Source organism: Oryza glaberrima, chromosome 7 (assembly GCF_000147395.1).
Source record: "Oryza glaberrima chromosome 7, OglaRS2, whole genome shotgun sequence".
NCBI lineage: Eukaryota > Viridiplantae > Streptophyta > Magnoliopsida > Poales > Poaceae > Oryza > Oryza glaberrima.
Genome location: NC_068332.1, coordinates 25,800,765 through 25,820,233, shown reverse-complemented (window position 1 = coordinate 25,820,233; position 19,469 = coordinate 25,800,765). Strand labels below are relative to the sequence as shown.

At 44.4% G+C, this 19,469-nt stretch overlaps 3 protein-coding genes across 3 annotated transcripts; all 3 read right to left on the bottom strand.

Annotated features, from left to right (window-relative positions):
• Nucleotides 1-458: 458 nt before the first annotated feature.
• Nucleotides 459-1,818, bottom strand: LOC127780610 (probable calcium-binding protein CML24). The gene is made up of 2 exons (XM_052307539.1): nt 1,005-1,818; nt 459-768 (listed from the first exon to the last, which is right to left on the bottom strand). Exon 1 carries the CDS (start codon nt 1,647-1,649, stop codon nt 1,053-1,055), a length of 597 nt encoding a protein of 198 aa, XP_052163499.1. The 5' UTR covers nt 1,650-1,818; the 3' UTR covers nt 459-768; nt 1,005-1,052.
• Nucleotides 1,819-3,734: 1,916 nt separating this feature from the next.
• Nucleotides 3,735-8,849, bottom strand: LOC127780608 (cytochrome P450 714B1). Its single transcript, XM_052307537.1, has 4 exons — nt 8,364-8,849; nt 5,246-5,472; nt 4,464-5,093; nt 3,735-4,389 (listed from the first exon to the last, which is right to left on the bottom strand). The coding sequence occupies exons 1-4, from the start codon at nt 8,656-8,658 to the stop codon at nt 3,943-3,945; spliced, it is 1,599 nt and encodes a 532-aa protein (XP_052163497.1). The 5' UTR covers nt 8,659-8,849; the 3' UTR covers nt 3,735-3,942.
• Nucleotides 8,850-11,185: 2,336 nt separating this feature from the next.
• Nucleotides 11,186-13,063, bottom strand: LOC127780609 (acid phosphatase 1-like). Its single transcript, XM_052307538.1, has 3 exons — nt 12,671-13,063; nt 12,191-12,397; nt 11,186-11,502 (listed from the first exon to the last, which is right to left on the bottom strand). The coding sequence occupies exons 1-3, from the start codon at nt 13,021-13,023 to the stop codon at nt 11,325-11,327; spliced, it is 738 nt and encodes a 245-aa protein (XP_052163498.1). The 5' UTR covers nt 13,024-13,063; the 3' UTR covers nt 11,186-11,324.
• Between the last annotated feature and the right edge of the window lie 6,406 nt (nt 13,064-19,469).

The window sequence follows — 19,469 nt, the reverse complement described above, 5'->3', positions numbered from 1 at the left end:
CCTTTTTTTAATAAAAAAAGACAGATAAACAAGTTGCCAAGCATTTTGGGGACCTGCATGGCTCCTTATATTCTACAAAATAACAACTGTAAAATTTTTGTGTTTCACTTTCAATCAGGGTCCTAACATGGAGTAGTAATATCCTCCAGGAAAACAAGTTACCGAGCAATTTGGGTGCCTCCATTTCCATGCAATGCAAGCGTGAAAGTGACCATGTTATTTTCAACTTTTTTCGCCCAAATATTGAAACAGATAATTTGCTTTACGCTTCAAAATATATGTTGTCTCAACAAAATTTTCTTCTACTCTATTACTTGGACAGCTTGTATTCAGCTATTTGATAATTTTATTTCTTGAAATATTTAGTTTACCTATCTATCAAGTTGATAAACCACAGCAATATAATCCACCCAATAATCTAAATGAAACATAAGGTTGACGTGAAAGTTAGAGATAGCTAGGGTCAAGAACATCCACATCACTATTCACTAGATTAGCAAGCGTACGTCCATGTAGATGTATAATATCAACACCACCTCACCACACAACAAGTTGTGCGAATAAAGGCCACAGAAAACGAAACTCAGGCCCTGCACTGCATTCCGATGCACAAAACAGGCACTAACAGGGATAAGGTCGTAGCTGCAACAAAAGTGGAATTGCCTTGCCTTAAGCTTAAAAAGATTACACCGAACCTACTGATCTTGGCTGCGATCTAGTATTGGCTAGTGCCTTCTCTTACGTCTTTGTTTTCAGAACTTCAGAAGCCTGCAGTACACAGTGAAAAATGTTGAATTTCATACTAGCAAATCGGTGTGAATTGAACTTGACTCGAAAATTCAATGGAAGCTTTTATCTTCATCAAAAACTAGTGAGGAAACTTATTAGTGTAGTCGTAAAGGGCGTGTGGTTTCAACCCCGATGTTCCGTATTCAATCTCTAACACGCTCATAATTTCTACTTGAAAAAATGTTTGGAGGGACTTCTTCAGTGAGGAAACTTACTAGGTGAGGGTGAGCGGATGCCATGGCTACCCTGGATGGAAGAAGTGGTCAGGCGCCAAAGACGGTGATCCCCTGCATCATGCACTTGAACTCGCCGAAGTCGACGCGGCCGTCGCTGTCGCGGTCGACGTTGCAGATCATCTCCCGCACGTTGGCCAGGCTGCGGGCCTCCGGCATCCCGAGCTTCTTCAGCACCTCCTGCAGCTCGGAGGCGGAGATGAACCCGTCGCCATCCACGTCGAACACCTTGAACGCCTCCTTCATCTCCTCGTCGCCGCCGCCGCCGCCGCCGTCCTCGGGGACGTCCAGCGAGCCGAAGAGCGCGTCGCCGAGGGCGCGGTGGAGGGACTCGAAGTCCTCGAACCGGAGCCCCGCCGCGCCGTCGGGGACGTGGGCGCCGACGGTGGCGGCCAGGTCGGCGCGGTCGGCCTCGAGGCCAAGCGCGTCCAGCGCCTGCGCCAGCTCGTCCACGGTGATCTCGCCGTCGCCGTTGCGGTCGAACAGGTCGAACACCCTGCGGAGGCGCACCGCGTTGAGGCTGCCGTTCCGGAGCCGGAACGACGGCGACGGCGCCTTCCCCAGCGACGGCCTCACCGCCGCGACGCTCTGCTGCTGCTGCTGCTGCTGCTGCTGCTCGCCTTCCATTATCGGTCGCCCTCGATCCGTGGCAATTTCTCTATTTCGGAAGATGCGCGTCGAGTGCGCGGCGAGGCTCTCGTCGTTTATAGCAGCACAGAGCGCGACGCGTGCGGCCGGGGGACGCGGAGGCGGAGCAGTTTTTTTAGCGACATGTCAGTTTCTTTTCTTCTTCTTTTTCCCCCGGGAAATTGATTGCCTACCATACCCATCTCCATTTTAAAGCGCCATTTAATCTGAGAAATTCCATCGACCTTAATTACCTTTGCTTTCTTTGTTGCAAGAACAATCACACTCGCTCAAACTACTCCCTTCACATGCGCATTTCAGTTCGTTTTCAGGTTAGATCGCCGAATTCTAGCCAGTAGCCACCATCTGCCAACTACTTCTGCATTGGCCACTTGATCAAAACCCTCCAAACACGCTGTTATTATGTGCCTTCCTTCAAATGGGATTTTGTTGAGATGTGTTAGGTTTGATTGGGGTACAATAGTATCTCACGTGCTGCCATTAAGCTTGGATCTACTAGCAATTTTGTCTTATGTAATTACACAAACAGTCGAGAATTAAGCAAGGAAAAAAAGGGAGCAGAGTTAATTGCGCGGGGCAGAGCAGAGACAAAGACAGAGCAATGCAACTTCTATGCATTTCCTTGCCTGTAACCGAGAAATGGCAGCACATACAACTTTGCTCCGTTCTCAAAAGAAAAAACGCAAGTGCTGCTGAAAACCTGCATACTCCAGTAGTAAAGCGATGCTTTGTCGTAGAATCTCTGCCTGCCGCGTGACCTGCTGCAGTTGACCTCTTTTTCTTTCAGAATGCAACCAAGTATTCCTTGTTTAAAGCTTGAGGAGCAAATGCTGGGCAGTCCCACATCATAACCAACCGCTTTCACCCTAATCACCCAATATAATAGATGAGCCTGCTATCAGTTCTAAAGCTTATGCTATATTTAAAAATATATTTGTTAAGTTTATAATAATTAAAACTTAATCTTCATCTTCATTAGTTGTGATCGAGGCCATACTCGTAGAACCGGTTTGCACTATACCTCATTTTCTCTTAATCTTCTCTTAATGTGGATTAAGTTGTCAGCGCGCCTAGACGCTCATGCCGAGTGGGTGGCTGTTGGCTACTTGGCTGTACAACTAGCTTCCTTCTCTCATATATCTGCTTTTCCTCTTCCATGTCAGATTGAATCGACATGTACTGGCTAATCCCTCGCTTATTAGTCTTGCTCTATTTGTCATTTTTAACTTGCCCTAACACTGTGCTAAGCCAATTACTGGAGGTCTAGTGGTCTACGTGCATGCGACTAAATGAAGCTCAACCCGTGAGAAGAATGTGGGCCACCTGAACCCTGAGTCATTAGCTTTGTTTAGCTAATGTCGCTGTCATTTTCTCCATGACAAGCACTCAATGCTCAACTAACCCTGCCCGACGCGTCAAAATTATGTTTGTCACGACATTCGGGAGCTATAATGATTATCAAACGTCCTTAGAGCAAAGTTTAGCTTGTAAAGTACAAAAATATAGTCCAAACCTAAAACTATCATTAGATAAAAAATAGACGTGCGAAATTTATTTACGTCATCATCAGTAAAACTTTTGTTCTACTACTTCATAATAGTTAATTTTAGGAGTGAATGTTTTACTAATTGTGACATGGATAAATCTCATACGTCTATTTTCATTCATCGATAGTTTCTAGGTTTGCCAATTACACTGCATATTATCCGCTGTAAAGTAGGCCTTGTTAGCATATGGGCCGAACTTTGAACTAAAATCCCGGCCTACACACATGGACAGGCCTGTATTTCGGCCTATAATTTAAATGGGCTGAAAGCCCCTGCGCACACGAATTTGCTATATATTTGTCGATAAATTTTCCTCTAAAAATTTGTCAGATGTAATTACAGTATAATCGTAGTATAATTACACTATAACTTACATGTAATTACACTGTAACTATAATGTAACTTGTATGTAACTTTCAAGAATCTCTCGGTAACATGTTATTTCAGTAAAATAGAGGTCGTGGGAACAAATCCTTTCACTTGTGTGTGCTGTGATTTTTATTCTTCCTCACCAGAACAAATCTTGTAATAGATCTAACAATTTAAAATTACGTGAAACTTAAATACAAGTTACACTGTAGTTATATGTAAGTTACAGTGTAATTACATGCAAGCTACAGTGTAATTACACTACGATTGTACTGTAATTACATATGTCAAATTTTTAGTAGAAAATTTGTCGATAAATGTATAGGTAGTCCCCTGCGCACAAAGGCCAAAATTTACTAATCAAATCCAGCCCAATTACAGTTGGACCGCACTTTCTTGAGCACAAGGCGCACGCCGTGCTCGGCCTCCACGATGAGCTTGTGCGCCGGCGAGTGCACGTACTCCGGCGACAGCGCCACCTCGAACCTGCAGAGCACGAGCGAGAGGAGCACCTTGAGCTCGGCCATGGCGAAGGTCTGGCCGAGGCAGGTGCGCGCGCCGGCGCCGAACGGCAGGTACGCGTGCAGCGGCGGCCGGGCGTCGGCGAAGCGCGCCGGGTCGAACCCCGCCGCGCCGGCACCGCCCCACAGCTCCGCGTCCAGGTGCAGCGTCGAGACCGGGACGTAGATGTTGACGCCCCTCGGCACGCGCACGCCGCCGAGGCTGAGCTCCCGCAGCGCCTGCCGCGACACCACCGCGCCCGCCGGGTACAGCCGCAGCGTCTCCTGGATCACCATCGTCAGCTGCAAATTAAACAGCACGATCAGATCAGCTTCAATGTCAATAGCTTGATGTTTGTGGCGTGGCGGCGGCGTACGTTCTTCATCTTCTGCAGCGCCGGGAAGTCCGGCGCCCGGCCGCCGCCGCAGCACGCCGCCTGCACCTCGTGTCGCACCCGGTCCTGCCACTCAGGGTGAAGCGCGAGCAGCATCAAGCTCCACGCGGCGGTGACCGCCGTGCTCTCGTACCCGGCGAAGTAGATGTTCTTGCAGTTGTCCACGACGAAGTCCTCGGCCGCGGCGGCGACCTCGCCGCCGCCACTGCCGCCGCCTCTGGCGCTGCGGAGCATCGCGCTGAGGAGGTTGTCACCGTCCTCCTCCCCGTTCTCCCCGACGAGGTCGAGTATCAGCGCGCGGACACGCCCGTTGAGCCGCCACGCCGCGCGGCCGCTCGCCGTCGGGAAGAGGAAGCTGAGCCCGGTCATCTCGGCGAGCAGGTTCTGCTTCTTGGTGGACACCGTCTTCTGCAGCTCCCTGATCATGTCGAAGATCTGCTTGCCTTTCACGTAGCTGCTACCGAAGCATGTCCTGGAGATCACATCAGCAGAGTATGCCCTGATGTCATCGTCGATCATCAGGTCCAGTGCATTCCCGCCACTTCTGTCAATCCTGTCTTCCCATGAACTGACTAGGACCTGTGCCGAGTCCACCATCAGATCGACCATACCCTACATGATCACATTTGCAAATTAAGAGACACTAATTTGTTAGTGAAATTATATCAGATCGATCGATCATGTGCAAACTAAGCTTGCAGATGTTGTTTGGAAGATTAATTAACGAGCTAGCGATTTTACTGTCCTTGAGAAGATACACCGACCTTGACCTTGTCGGGGAAGAACTCGGGGGCAATGAGCTTTCTCTGGTGAGCCCAGGCGTTGCCGTTGGACTTGAGGATGCCCTCGCCGAAGAGAGGCTGGTGCGTGGCCTTCATGTACGAGCTCTTGCCGAGGTCCAGCGACACGCACAGGCTCAGCTCCCGGACTATGTCCGGCCGGCTCACGTGCAGGAACACCATGTTCCCTACTGAATATGTGAATACAGGGCCTAACACCAAGATCAAAATTAAGATGCAGCAGTCGGTTACAAAGCTTTCAAACTGTCCCTCTGATCTAAACATGTGCTTGGAAATTGAAACTACACGATATATTCTTCGTTCCCTTTACTGAAAGAACTCAAAAGAAATTGGACTAGGAAAAAAAATCAAAACGATTTGTAATATGAGAAGCTATATTATGGGCTGTTTGTTTTCCAGGGACTTATTCCAAGTCCCTGTCACATCGGATGTTTGGACACTAATTTAGAGTATTAAACATACACTAATTACAAAACCCATTACATAAGGTTGGACTAATTCGCGAGATGAATCTTTTGAGTCTAATTACGCCATGATTTTGACAATGTGATGTTACAGTAAACTTTTGATAATTATGGATTAATTAGGCTTAAAAAAATCGTCTCGTGGATTAGCTCTCATTTATAAAATTAGTTTTTTTATTAGTCTATGTTTAATACTCTAAATTAGCGCCCAAACATCCGATATGACATGGGCTAAAAAATTTTAGCCCCATCTAAACACCCCCTTAGTTTGCTTGGACGACTATTCACAACATGACAGACACAGAGCACGGTTGCATGGCTCACTGCTACACTAGCTGTCATGAAAGCTGGGTAGCTCATCCATTGACGCTAGCGGATCGGGAGGACGGATCAAGTCCACATCAAAGTCACACACCTGCACTAGCTGCAGTGCGCGCAGGTCATTTATGAACAGGAGTACACCACAAGTATGCTAGGAGCCGTTTAGGCTGTTTATAGTTGATACTAAATTAAAAGTTTGATTGAAATTGGAACGATGTGATGGAAAAGTTAAAAATTTGTGTGTATAAAAACGTTTTAATGTGATAGAAAAATTTAAAGTTTGAAGAAAAACTTTGAAACTAAACACGGCCTTAATTTGCTTCATACTAGGGGCATGTTTATAATTTGCTGGTTCATGTGAGCTGAGATCGTGCTGCTGTTTGCTAGTTACATGAACTTCGCTATCAATCGACGAGGAAAATATATTTCGATCGATCACGTCGTGCAATCGGCCGGCTATCTAGACAGTCGTACAGTGGCTGGCTGTGCGTGCAACGCTGGCAAGCTACGATTCCTGAAAAGGACACAACTTTCCCGTGGTAATGACATACCATGGTAAATCTCTCTATCGCTAGCTCGTCGATGGAACTCGGTGCAATTAAATGAAACAAACCCAGACACATAGTACAAAACACCACAGAGACTGCCCTGATTCTGACGGTCCAATAATGCTATGGCTGTGTTTAGATCGAAGGGCGTAAAGTAACGTATCATATCGGATATACGAACACATTTAAAATATTAAACGTAGTCTAATAACAAGAATCCGTCTGTAAACCGCGAGACGAATTTGTTAAGCCTAATTAATCCGTCATTAGCAAATGTTTACTGTAGCACAACGTTGTCAAATTATGGCGCAATTAGGTTTTAAAGATTCGTCTCGCAATTTACACGTAATCAGTGCAATTAGTTATTTTTTCGTTTATATTTAATACTTCATGCATTTGTACAAACATTCGATGTGATAAGGTATAAAATTTTGCTAGGGGATCTAAACAGGCCCTATATTATACTACTGGTATCAATTACTTCCTCTGTCTTATTCTAAATGTAGTTGTTGGTTTTTTTTTCCAACGTTTGACCATCCGTTTTATTTAATTTTTTTATAATTAATTTTATTATTATTATTATTAGATGATAAAACATGAATAACACTTTATGAGGGACTTGTTTTTTTAAAAAAAATTTTATAACTTTTTCAATTAAGATGAATGTTCGAAATCGACAACTACCCTATAGGAGACGGCTCCTTGTTTGCTGCATATCACTTAGTAAGTCATAAGAAAATATTTAATAATATAGATAAATATATGATATAGTAGTATCGTTATACTTAAATGCATGTTTAAATTCTACTTGCATAGATTAAGAAATAAATTTGACTTTTCATATATGCAGTATTTACAGTCAGCATGCAAAAACGAGGGACAAATAAACTTACCTATCAGCATGCATATGCTTTTGTTGCTCCATTAATGAACGGACATATAGTATACGTACTCGGAAACTTTTCATATGTAGTAGTAGTACTCCACTATTTACTTTGTAGAAAGAACCAAATCTTCACTATATATATTTAAATCCATTAATTACCGAAAGTTGGAAATGATTAGTAAGATATGGGGGATATAATAACTATAATATGAAATATTCTCGCTTTATTAACGATTATTAGTAATTAAATCGATTGATTACAGCCGTTGATTACTCCTTTACCACCGGGCAGATTCTTCTTCCTTACACAGACATGACCTAATTAACTCTCCTTTCTGGGAGCAGGGAGATTAAGCTAATGAAGATCCATCGCAGCCAAAATGGGATTAGTCGTTTGTTAGCAAATAAAGCTAGATGTGAATCCTTGTCAAATGTTTGGCTAGGAAACAGTTTTAATTTCATCATTCATTTAATATATCTCCTTTTCCCCGCAGAAAAAAAAACTATCTTAAAACTCTGGCGCAATTTTTTTTAAAAAAAATCAAATATAGCAAAGGTACAATCACATTATAACTTTTTTCTGAGATTTTTTAAACTAATTTCCTACATGAATCTCATAGCAGTTATAACGGTCCAAAAATCAAAAGTTTAATTTCTTTCAATAAAAATGTCGCAAGAAACCTAGCAATTCTGTTATTATTCTTTTCTTGTTCTAAATCAGGGCGAGTTCTGTTTTATGTAGAGGCAGGAAGACGAAGATCACACAGCATGGGCAGAGCAGTAGTAGCATGCAACCGATCAAACAGCAGCTAGCAGGGACGATGATAGTTGATCGATCGATATGTGCATATGCATACACGTACCGTATTGTTTTCTCCAATTCTCGTAGAAGGGGAAGACGGCCTGCCGGTAGTCGTGCACGATGGCGCCTTCTTGTCGTCCTTCTCCGGTAGCCTTGCCGGCGGCGGCGGCGGCGGCGTGGCTCCTCATGTCGGCGAGGTTGCCGTAAGGGAAGGACGGGATTGGGCCGCCGATCCCTTGTCTTCTCAGGTGAGCTCGGAGCCTCTCCGGCGCCAGCCACAGGACGTAGTAGAGGTACGCCGCCACGCCGCAGCACAAGCTCGCCGCCGCCATGGCCGCCGCCACCACCACCACCATGTCGATATCTCGATCTGATGATTTTTCTGACGTTGATGTGTGCAAGATGGAAGAGAGAGAGCTTGGCTGGCTGGCTTTTAGCTGGTGGAGATGGAATGAAACTGTGTACGATCGAGCAGTGCAGGGCAGGGCAGGCAGGAGGTACAGCTAGAGTTCGATCGATGAAATGCCAACTTTAGGAGGCTGGGAGTAAACGTACGTGCGGCGAGGCCGGCCGTTTCGCCGCGGGGAAGAGACAAATATCACGCCCGGGCCCACCTCGGGTCGACTTGGAAAGTACGTACCACTAGCACACAGATTCTCGACCATGTGTCAGGTCATCTGTAACGGGTTACGGAGAACCGTTACGGACTCACTCATCTGTAATGAGTGGTATAGACGGCCGTTATGGATGAGCATCTCAATCTTCATCCTTTACAGATGATATGTCACATATATAACTGTTAATCGTTACAGATGATATTCTTCAGCCATTATAGATAGGGACAGATCTATCATAGGGTCTAAGGGTCGTTACAGATGATATTCTTCAGCCATTATAGATGGGGACAGATCTACCATAGGGTCTAAGGGACCTTGAGCCCCCACTACCGATGTTAGGAACATAAGAGCCCCCTTTGAGGCCCCTCTATAATTATTTGTCATATATCTGTGAAAATAGAGGCTTATGTTTTATCTAGTTTATTTAACTAGCTCCACGTAACACTTTTTCTAGATCCCCCGATATAAATAACTAGATATATACTCCCTCCGTCCCCTAATATAAGAGATTGTGACATTTTGCTTGTACTGTTTGACCACTCGTCTTATTAAAAAAAATTGTGCAAATATAAAAACCAAAAAGTTGTGCTTGAAATACTTTGGATAATAAAGCAAGTCGCAAATAAAATAATAATAATTTTAAATTTTTTAATAAGACGAATGGTCAAACAATGCAAATAAAATGTTAAAATCACTTGTATTAGAAAACGGAGGTAGTATATGCTAGTCTATCAATATTTTTTTTTGCATGTTTACAGAGGGAGTGTGTTCGTACGTGGCGGATTAGCTAACTGGGAGCTTCATTTGTAAATCCGCATGTCGAAGGGTAAGTATAATTGTGGCCTTTAACTTGAAAAATTTACTGTACTGACAGTAAGTATAATTTACGGACTGAAAAAAATAAATAACTTATCGCGTGGCGTTCTAATGAAGCTATGTGTGTTGATTCGTTAGTTAGAACATCTAATCAGTAGATATTGATTTTCGCCCCAATTGGTACAAATTGGACCGCATCTGAAAACGTTATTCTAGTACTTTTTAACCAGCATCATGTACATGAATTACAATAGTTAAGAGGAAAACGAACGGTTTTATGGGTTTTATTTTTTTCTACCCAATTCTTTTAGTCAATTTTCGAGTGGGAACATCGTTTTTTAATCGATCACCGGTTTTTGCGTAGGTGGTTTTTCAAGGCATGGTTTTTTTTTTCTTTGATAAAATATGATGATTCGGGAGAATTGGAAAAGGACGAGTCCGCGGTAGAGAAATCATCGGATTTGTGAGGATGTTTTTTAGCCACATTTATTTTGCTTACTTGAGAAAGTGTGATGGTTTTGGAGGAGGATAACGACTCCGCTTTTAAAAGTATTAGAGATAGAGCATGTTTCCGTGTTATTTTTTTACGCACTGTGTCGACGCAAAATTGTGCCGCTGCACCTTGAGCATGTTATATGCAACCGCAGCGGCACCCGGAGATGCGCCACTGTAGCGAGTGTGTAGAAGTCACCGAACGAACACCTGGGAGAAATCCCGTTAGGGTAAACACGCACCAGTTTGTTCTAGACTCCGTAGGCTAGTTACGATGTCATCTAATGTCATAGAGACCATATACGACAAACAATTGGGGGATTTGATGATAATAGACTTGGGATAGGTAGCAAGGAGAGAAATGTAGAATATACAGGGTTTGGCTACTAAATTGATTTTGACGATTTTTAGTTGTTGTTTCAATCGGCCTTGGCCCCCTTATATTTATAGGAGTGGCACACTTGTTTTTCAAGGTATTTCCCACATCCATTTAGGCTTAGAAGTCAATTAGTACTCGAGAAATCTCTATGTAAAATAAGGAAACCACGAGAAGTATCTAAATTAGACTTGGACTTTATGCTGAAGGTCTGATCGTCTGGACACCTACGGTCTGATCGCAGTGCATTGTCCGATCTAATTGGTCAGATAATAGCGGTTATAATGGTCTTCGCTGAAAAGTTCCAATATTTTTTCAATTTGGTTCAAACTTGCTATAACTTGTCTCAAATTTGGTTATCAACACATGGTTGTTTGTTAACTTGAAAAGTGTGATGATCTACGAGGAGAAGGATCGGAGGATTCCGCGAGAGATATCACTGGTTTCTGTACGAGTGGTTTCAGAGAAGAAAGATGACTCTGCTTCTTTCTGTTTGGCTATTGCCATGCATCTTGCATGCGTACACAAGTAGTGATAGACTGATAGTGCAGCAGCTACGTATACATCACCTGCTAAGTAATATACTCAATCATTTTTTTCTATAAAAGAAATAGTTACACATGTATATATAGTTACAGTATATACTCTGTTAACAAAGTACGCGCGAACACTTCAGCAGCTGGGTGACACATGTATGATGAGCGATTGGAGTTTCATGTTATCATGGAACAAAGTACATTGGGTTGGGCACTTTGAAGACACGGTCGCCAACGAAGTCACCCTGCAGATCGCTCCATTGGTCACCCACATTGCCGCGTATCCTGTACCCCTCCTCCATCAGCTGCATTCTCATCGCCGACTTGAACACCACCGCGCTCATTCCCCGGTACTCCGCGCTTCTGCATACAATAGATTTAATTTTGACCGTATCCTGATCGTTCAACTTATTATTCTCAAAATAAACAAAACCACTAAAATTGTGTATTTAGTTTAAAAGTCAATACTGAAAATAGACTAAAAAATAACTCTGTCATCAACTTTAAAAATTAATTTTTAGTAAGCCTGCAGACGGTGAGAGGCTACCTACAGCTGCTGCTGAGATTGGCACACGTAGGTGCAAAGCATCGAAACTGCGAGCTACTCCAGATTGCAGTCCACACAAATTCGATGTACTTACAAAATATATCCTTTGACGCACTGTGCCGTCGAAAGCAAATTAGCAATCAGCTATATCTTCTAGTACTAGTTGTCTGCAGTTGAGAATATATGCTAATTATCCAGCGCCCTGTTTTCTTATTCCATTATCATGATCTTGCACGAAATGTGCCGTGGCCATGAGGACGAGAAACTGGCACGATCGATCTCGTCCAGTGCGACGTACACACACCATGGAACATGTCTGTCCCCTTTTAGGCTGGCTGATTGGTGACTGACGCTTACCCCCGTTTGCCAAATATGGAACATGGGCCTTGATTTTTATACTGGGCCGTTCGATCCAGTACTACTAAGTTAGGACCAATATGGATATTAATTTAGGCCCAATTATGTTTAATTTATGATAATGTTTTTATATATTATTGTGTCTACCTCATGATGAGCCGGTCGTAGCCGGCGAAGCCGGCGGCGGCGAGGTTGGCGGCGGTGCTGGAGGCGAGAGTCTGCTGGTCTCGGCCGGAGAGGATGAAGACTCTGAATCCTCTGCCTCTGAGCGTCTGGAACAGCTGCGCTATGCCAGGTACCCCCGGGCAGATCGCCTTGCTCGCCCACTCCTTGAACGCCACCGGATCATACGCCCTGCATCGACACATCGATCGATCATCAAGTAATTAATTGACTGTTACAACTAGATTACGGGCCAATTCATATTATAGCCAAAATAAACCTTATGAGTATTGTCAAAATTTTAACAGAATTTCTTGTGTATTTACTAAATTTGGCAACAAACTAAACGTAGATATTTTTTCGATAACTTTAAAAAAAATAGTATGGTTGAAAATGGCATTAATCTAAACAGCATCTGCACGTATGTTAGCTAGTCTGATCAGTGATGACAATCTCGATCTGTACCCGAATTGCTTTGCCTGGTAGTAGAAGAGGTTAGACAGGCAGGTGTCGTCGACGTCGAACACCCAGGCGTCGAGGCCGTCGTCGCCGGCGGCGAGCTGGGCGGCGTAGGCGGCGATCTGGTCGGCGACGGCGGCCACGTCGCGGGCGTACTGCCCCCATGCCATGTATCTCCAGACGTAGCCGACGCACGGCGGCGGCACGGTGGGCCAGTTCTTGGCGTTGTTGGCCTCCACCATCACCCGCCAGCTGAGGCAGTACGGCTCGTCGCCGGCCGCCGGCGGCCAGAACGACCACGCCGCGCCGCCCTCCACCGCCGCCGCAACCACCAGCAGCAGCACGGCGAGAGCGGCCATGTCGTCGCTCGCAGACAGCGAGATGGAGAGATCGAGATCAAGAGGAAGGGTGCATGGATTTTATGGGCGACGCGCGCGCGCGCTCACGTACGCGCGCTTTAATCCCGTGCTGCCTTTTGGTCGACAATTCCCTGTGCAAAAAGCGAGCGATGCTAGCTGCTGGATTAAACAAAGCGTGTGTGCATGATCTCAGCGACGAATTAGCGCAAAGATATCGTCCAGATTAAATCGGCTTCGTTTTCTTTTGGATTAAGTCTAAGCTACTGAGTGAATCCGCCTCACCCACGCCGTCCTCATGCGTTTGTTTGCCACTGCATGCGCCATTTGCGCTTTGCACTTCGCATTACGTGACAAACGTGGACTCAATCGACTGAGGCATGCAGCCCCAATCAGCAACTGCGCATGCTGTACATACGCCTCTTCAGTTCACCCTGGAAAACGCTAATTACCATATTAATCTGTACAAGTTCACCCTGGAAAACGCTAATTACCATATTAATCTGTACAAGCATGAAACTGAAATTAATTAACCAGCAGATCGATTACAGTTACATAGATCAGCTAGTTCATCCCAAAAATACATCAATTGAGCATGGGATTAGTATATTTTACCATAAGAAAATGCTTGATAGAAGAGGGAGGATGTGTGCAGCTGATGTATGCAGGGTCCATTAATTTGCTCTGATAAATTAAAGCATGCAGTGGCTACTAGAGTGGAGTGGGTGCCCATTGGACCATCCTAGCAGCAGCAATACGAGCTTAAAGGAAGGAGAAGGCTAGTTGTAGTCGCCATGTTAAGATTTGCAAGTTGACATTTTCTCCTAGATGGCTATAGATCGATCGATCGAGCAAAGGGGGATGAAGCTTCGTGCAACGTACTAGGAATAGAGCAAAAGTCGCGTCTCCCTTTTTGCCGCTGTCTTCCTGTCTGCTGCTCGTCGCTGATGCATGTATCGTATCGTGCGTGTAAATTGTGTAAGCACACATGTACTAATCCGCATGAATGATCCAACAAGGAGAACGATTGAGATTGTGTCTGATCCTGCACACTACAACAAAACCATTGTTTTAAGACGTTTCACTTAAGTCATTCTATAAGTCGTCTCTTTTTTATAAGTGAAATTGAAATAGGGACGATGTTTGAGACGCTTTATTAGTTGAGGACATAGTTTAAGACGCTTTACATGTTAGCACAAAATTAAATCGTTTAGAGACGAATATTGAGACGTTTTTGGAACGTCTCATGTGTAGAAATGAGTTTTGAGACGTTTTTATTATATCCGTGTCATCGCTATTAGATAATATATAATTATTTATATAGAAAAAGAAGAAAATAAACACACTGCTCCTAATCGTCATCATCAAATACCATTATAATAATATTATAATTATTTGGAAAAAAATAAATATTTAATATTCAGTCTTAGATTAAAAAAGAAGAGTACCGCTACAGGACGCATGTTTGCAGAGTTGCAATATAAAAAAAAACTATCTATTTACCTTCAAGATTGTCACGTTATTGACTTGGTTAGTGCATGAACTTTGCAACCTGCAGGTGCTGTGTTCGAGCCCAGATGAAAGCATTAATATCAAATATATTAAGATGTGCGTGCCTATATAAAAGTGTCTCTATATTTTGTAGAGATGCAATTTACACGTCCCTAGCAACGTCTTAAATAATATAGGTACGCTTTAAAAAGCGTCTCCATAATTCTGAGACGGTGCAAACAGAGACGATCCTACGACGCTTTATAAAAGCGTCTTAGTTATCTGTGACGCTTAGTTATCTGTGCGAGACGAAATAAAACGTCTCTATCTTACAAATAAGATGTCTCCTTTGGGTTGTTTTGTTGTAGTGCGCATGCGTCGTCAACTGGCCCACGATCGATGGGAAAACTTTGGGTTTTGTGACAGGAGTGTAGCAGCTATGGCTAGCTAGAGGTCAAACCCTGCATTAGTTTTCCACTGGGAAAAAAAGAGATTCGGTGGTGCTTACTGGAGGTGCTACCACTGAGCAGCAAAAGGGAAAACCAATAGATTTACTCTGGTCCAACAAAAAAAAACCACAAGGTATCAGTACCGTGAGGTACTAAGTCGTTTCTGATCGTTGGATCTACCAATACGCATCCTGTCCAGTTAGATCCAACGATCGAGAACGATTTACTACTGTGAGGTACCGTTATCTCAAGGTATTTTTTTATGGACCGGAGCAAATCTTGAATACCAAATAAGAATGAACTGAACCATGAACAAAAGAAGCCACTATCCAAGCTACACTTGCAATGGCATACTGGCCGGCAGACAGGCAGGGAGTTTGTTAATCAATTGATCGATGTCCATATGGCGTTTGTGTCAGCGATAATGCGCCTCCTAGATCCGATACATTATGGTCGTGGAGATCGATCATGGCTGTTATTGCAAACAGATGACATAGATCATGCATGCAGATGCAGTGAAGGACCAAAAGCTAGTAGCTATAGCTAGCAATATTCTAGCTAGGCAGAATGGATCGATCCAAGTTGTTGTTTGTTGGTGGTCACTGGTCCATCGAGGAGGTAAAGGAAGAGCACTGTTGTTAGGTTGTTGGCTGTTGCTGCCTTGAGACGGAGGCATGTGTACAGAGATTGCCATGGCGAGAACGACTTGTTTAATCAGAATCTTCAGAGGATGGCAGCCACACAGAGAAGACATTTTAGCTGAACGGACGGATGCCAGTGTTGGGGAAGAAGAACATCTGTGCATATATTGCTGCCGTTATATCCAGGAACAGCATGCAGACAAGGTAGCAAAAGAAGCATCCCCCGGCTCGCCGGGCGAGCATAAAGGAGCAATGGAGGGAGTAATTAACAGGGAAATTGCAGGTGGCTTTGATTCATTGATTGTGAGGAAGGAAAAAAGTTGGTTGATGACAAAAAGTTGGGTAGGGGCCGGCCTGAGACATGATCCAACAGCTCCAGTTTTTGGTCTCCAAGCTTTACAATGGCACGCAGGCTGCCTTTTTTTTCCCCTCTTTTTTCTTCTTCTTGTAGGGAGTATCTACGCAACTTTCGATAATTTTTTTATGAAAAACTTTCAAATTTCAAACATAATTAAAGTTTAACTAAAGTGTAATCACATTAATATAGTTCGAATGCACTATAATTTATATATACTGTAAGTGGTACGTGATCGAACATAACTAAGCGTGTGGCCAGTTGGCTACTGCGATATGCCTGTACCTACTAGGTCTGGACTTGGAGCTCGACTCCTGTCTCCTCCTTTGCAAAATTATTGAAGCGATCAAACGGTCAGAAAGTTAAAGGTTTTGGAGGAAAAAAAGGATAGAATATTCTCTTGTTTTCTTTTCTGCAAATCCCTTCTTTTTAAAGGGAGAGATCGTTGCGGCTGCACGCCTGCACAGCAGCAAACGCACACAATTTCACAATTTCTACTGCTTGCAATGTACTCCCTCCGTTTCATAATATAAGTCATTCTAACATTATATATATATATATATATATATATATATATATATATATAGATTTATTAACAACAATATAAATGTAGAAAATGATTGAATGGAGGAAGTAGGTACAAGCGAGCAAGCCTAATGTGATGTGAGCCCATCCATCTGGTACCAGCAGGCCTGATTCTACTGCTTTCACTTGTTGGGCCAGGCCACGCACACGGCCCGTTGCCGGCTTGCCGCAGCGCAACGGCGTCCAATCTAGATCCGGCCCGCACGCGCCCTTTTATCACATTTCGACGAGATCGTAACGGAAGTGGAGCCTCAGCGTAGCACGTCCTCACTCCCATCTTTTTACCTCACCTCCTTCCCGTTTTCACTGTAGTGTGGATGAAACTGTCGGAATTAATGAATGGGCCTTAGCCCACTCGAAGATTAATTCTTTGGAAAATCACAAAAGCCCACCTCATGGGATGGCATGCATGTGGAGTTTAGTACCACCTTGCTTATTCTAGGAGAGGGGGACCTCCTTAAAAGGGAGGATGCCCTCCTAGCCGCTTGAAGCATGTGTGGTGGAGAGAAGAGGGGAAACACACGCGCTCGCTCGCTCGCCTGGCCTAGGCAGGCGGCGCGCGTGCACGACGTACGCGTCGAATGGTCCGAAAAATTGGCTTCTCACCCTTGCGCAGATGCAGCCTCCTTTTGCAGTTTTGTTTTGCTGCAAATTCGGATTCGTTTTTGTTTTGGAAACGTTCTGAAAAATTCGGTGCGTGCAAACGGCGTGGAGTCCGGATAAGTTACGCGCGACTTATCCGGTTCGGATTCGTTTTTGTTTTGGAAACGTTCTGAAAAATTCGGTGCGTGCAAACGGCGTGGAGTCTGGATAAGTTACGCGCGACTTATCCGGTTCGGTTACGCGCAGTAGAGATCGTGCGGGCGCCCTGATCAAGCGACCCTTCTCTATATAAACCGACCTGCCGTCTTCACGGAACACGCGCGAAATCAATTTAGGGTTTGCCTCCTACTCTGTACTGCACCGTCGCTCGTAGACTACTCCATCTCGCTCGCCGGCGTGCACCGGCGATCGGGAGAGCAGGTCTCCGGAACCTCTGCCTTCGACGTCCTGCACCGGGAGAAGGCGGCAATAAGGTTTTTGGGAAGCGCTTCGCGCGACTGCTCTCAGTTCGTTCGCGACGGCTCGCCTTCCTCTTCGCTCGCGTGTTTCGTGCCTTCGTAGACGCTTGCGAAAAGTTTCGACCAAGCAGCCGGTCTTTCCGTCACCTCGGTACGTGTTCAATATTGCGCATATTTGATCTGTTCATGTTATACTGTGTAGTTTACATGTGTAGATCTAATGATGCGTTCATGCTAGTTTTCATCTGTAATGTCATGATTTATTTATGGAATAGATTAAATCATTATATGCCTATAATCTCAACAATCCAAAAACATTATTATAGGCACTGTGATTTTACTATGGCTGGTTTTGCCGATGCACTGAGGCCGGATAAATTCACCGGTGTGCATTTTAAGAGATGGCAGATCAGGGTCACTCTGTGGCTGACAGCTATGAAATGCTTCTGGGTGAGTACTGGCAAATCTGAAGGAGTTCTTACTGCTGAACAGCAGAAGCAATTCGAGGAAGCCACTACTCTCTTTGTGGGATGCATTCTTAGCGTTCTTGGCGATCGTCTGGTCGAGGTGTATATGCATATGACCGACGCTAAGGAGTTGTGGGATGCACTGAATACTAAATTCGGTGCTACTGATGCTAGCAATGATCTTTATATCATGGAGCAGTTTCATGACTACAAGATGGCTGACAACCGTTCTGTAGTCAAACAGGCTCATGAGATACAAACCATGGCTAAGGAACTCGAACTCCTTAAGTGTGTCTTACCCGACAAATTTGTGGCCGGGTGCATTATTGCGAAATTACCTCCATCTTGGAGAAGTTTCGGTACTGCACTCAAACACAAGAGACAGGAATACTCCGTTGAGGGGTTGATAGCGTCTCTTGATGTTGATGAGGAGAAAGCTCGGGAAAAGGATGCCGCGTCTAAGGGCGATGGTGGGCAGTCCAGTGCCAATGTTGTGCACAAGGCCCAGAACAAGAGCAAGGGAAAATACAAAGCTCAGCAGACCACCAACTTCAAGAAGCAGAAAAAGAACAACAACAATCCTAATCAGGATGAGAGGACTTGCTTTGTGTGTGGCCAAGTTGGTCATCTGGCTAGGAAGTGTCCACAGCGCAAGGGAATGAAGGCACCTGCAGGGCAGACTTCTAAGTCTGCTAATGTGACTATTGGCAACACTGGAGATGGAAGCGGGTATGGTAATCTACCTACTGTTTTTTCAGTTAATCAGTCTACTAATTGGTGGGTTGACACTGGGGCCAATGTACATGTTTGTGCTGACATCTTATTGTTTTCTTCTTATCAGGTCGCACGGGGTTCCACCGTCCTAATGGGGAATGGGTCACATGCTTCTGTTCATGGTGTTGGCACGGTAGATCTGAAGTTTACTTCGGGAAAGATCGTGCAGCTGAAGAACGTGCAGCATGTCCCTTCTATCGACAGGAATCTTGTTAGTGGCTCCCGTCTGACTAGAGACGGATTTAAGTTGGTTTTTGAGTCTAATAAAGTAGTCGTGTCTATACATGGATATTTTATTGGTAAAGGTTATGAGTGCGGAGGCCTGTTCCGCTTTTCCCTTTCTGATTTCTGCAATAAGTCTGTGAACCATATTTGTGGCAGTGTGGATGATGAGGCTAATGTTTGGCACTCACGTTTATGTCATATTAATTTTGGCTTGATGTCTCGGCTTTCCAACATGTGTTTAATTCCTAAGTTTTCCATTGTCAAAGGTTCTAAGTGCCATAGTTGTATGCAATCGAAGCAACCTCGCAAGCCTCACAAGGCTGCCGAGGAGAGAAACTTGGCACCACTAGAACTCCTACATTCAGATCTTTGTAAAATGAATGGGGTGTTGACGAAGGGTG

What these genes read in the sequence shown, in the direction of transcription:
- LOC127780610 (XM_052307539.1), bottom strand. Translation starts at nt 1,649, where the DNA reads ATGGAAGGCGAGCAGCAGCAGCAGCAGCAGCAGCAGCAGAGCGTCGCG.
- LOC127780608 (XM_052307537.1), bottom strand. Translation starts at nt 8,658, where the DNA reads ATGGTGGTGGTGGTGGCGGCGGCCATGGCGGCGGCGAGCTTGTGCTGC. An exon ending in GAATTGGAGAAAACAATACG is followed by an intron (nt 5,473 to 8,363) that starts GTACGTGTATGC and finishes TCTTGGTGTTAG; the next exon opens with GCCCTGTATTCACATATTCA. An exon ending in CGCTGCAGAAGATGAAGAAC is followed by an intron (nt 4,390 to 4,463) that starts GTACGCCGCCGC and finishes TTTAATTTGCAG; the next exon opens with CTGACGATGGTGATCCAGGA.
- LOC127780609 (XM_052307538.1), bottom strand. Translation starts at nt 13,023, where the DNA reads ATGGCCGCTCTCGCCGTGCTGCTGCTGGTGGTTGCGGCGGCGGTGGAG. An exon ending in TACCAGGCAAAGCAATTCGG is followed by an intron (nt 12,398 to 12,670) that starts GTACAGATCGAG and finishes GTGTCGATGCAG; the next exon opens with GGCGTATGATCCGGTGGCGT. An exon ending in TACGACCGGCTCATCATGAG is followed by an intron (nt 11,503 to 12,190) that starts GTAGACACAATA and finishes TATTGTATGCAG; the next exon opens with AAGCGCGGAGTACCGGGGAA.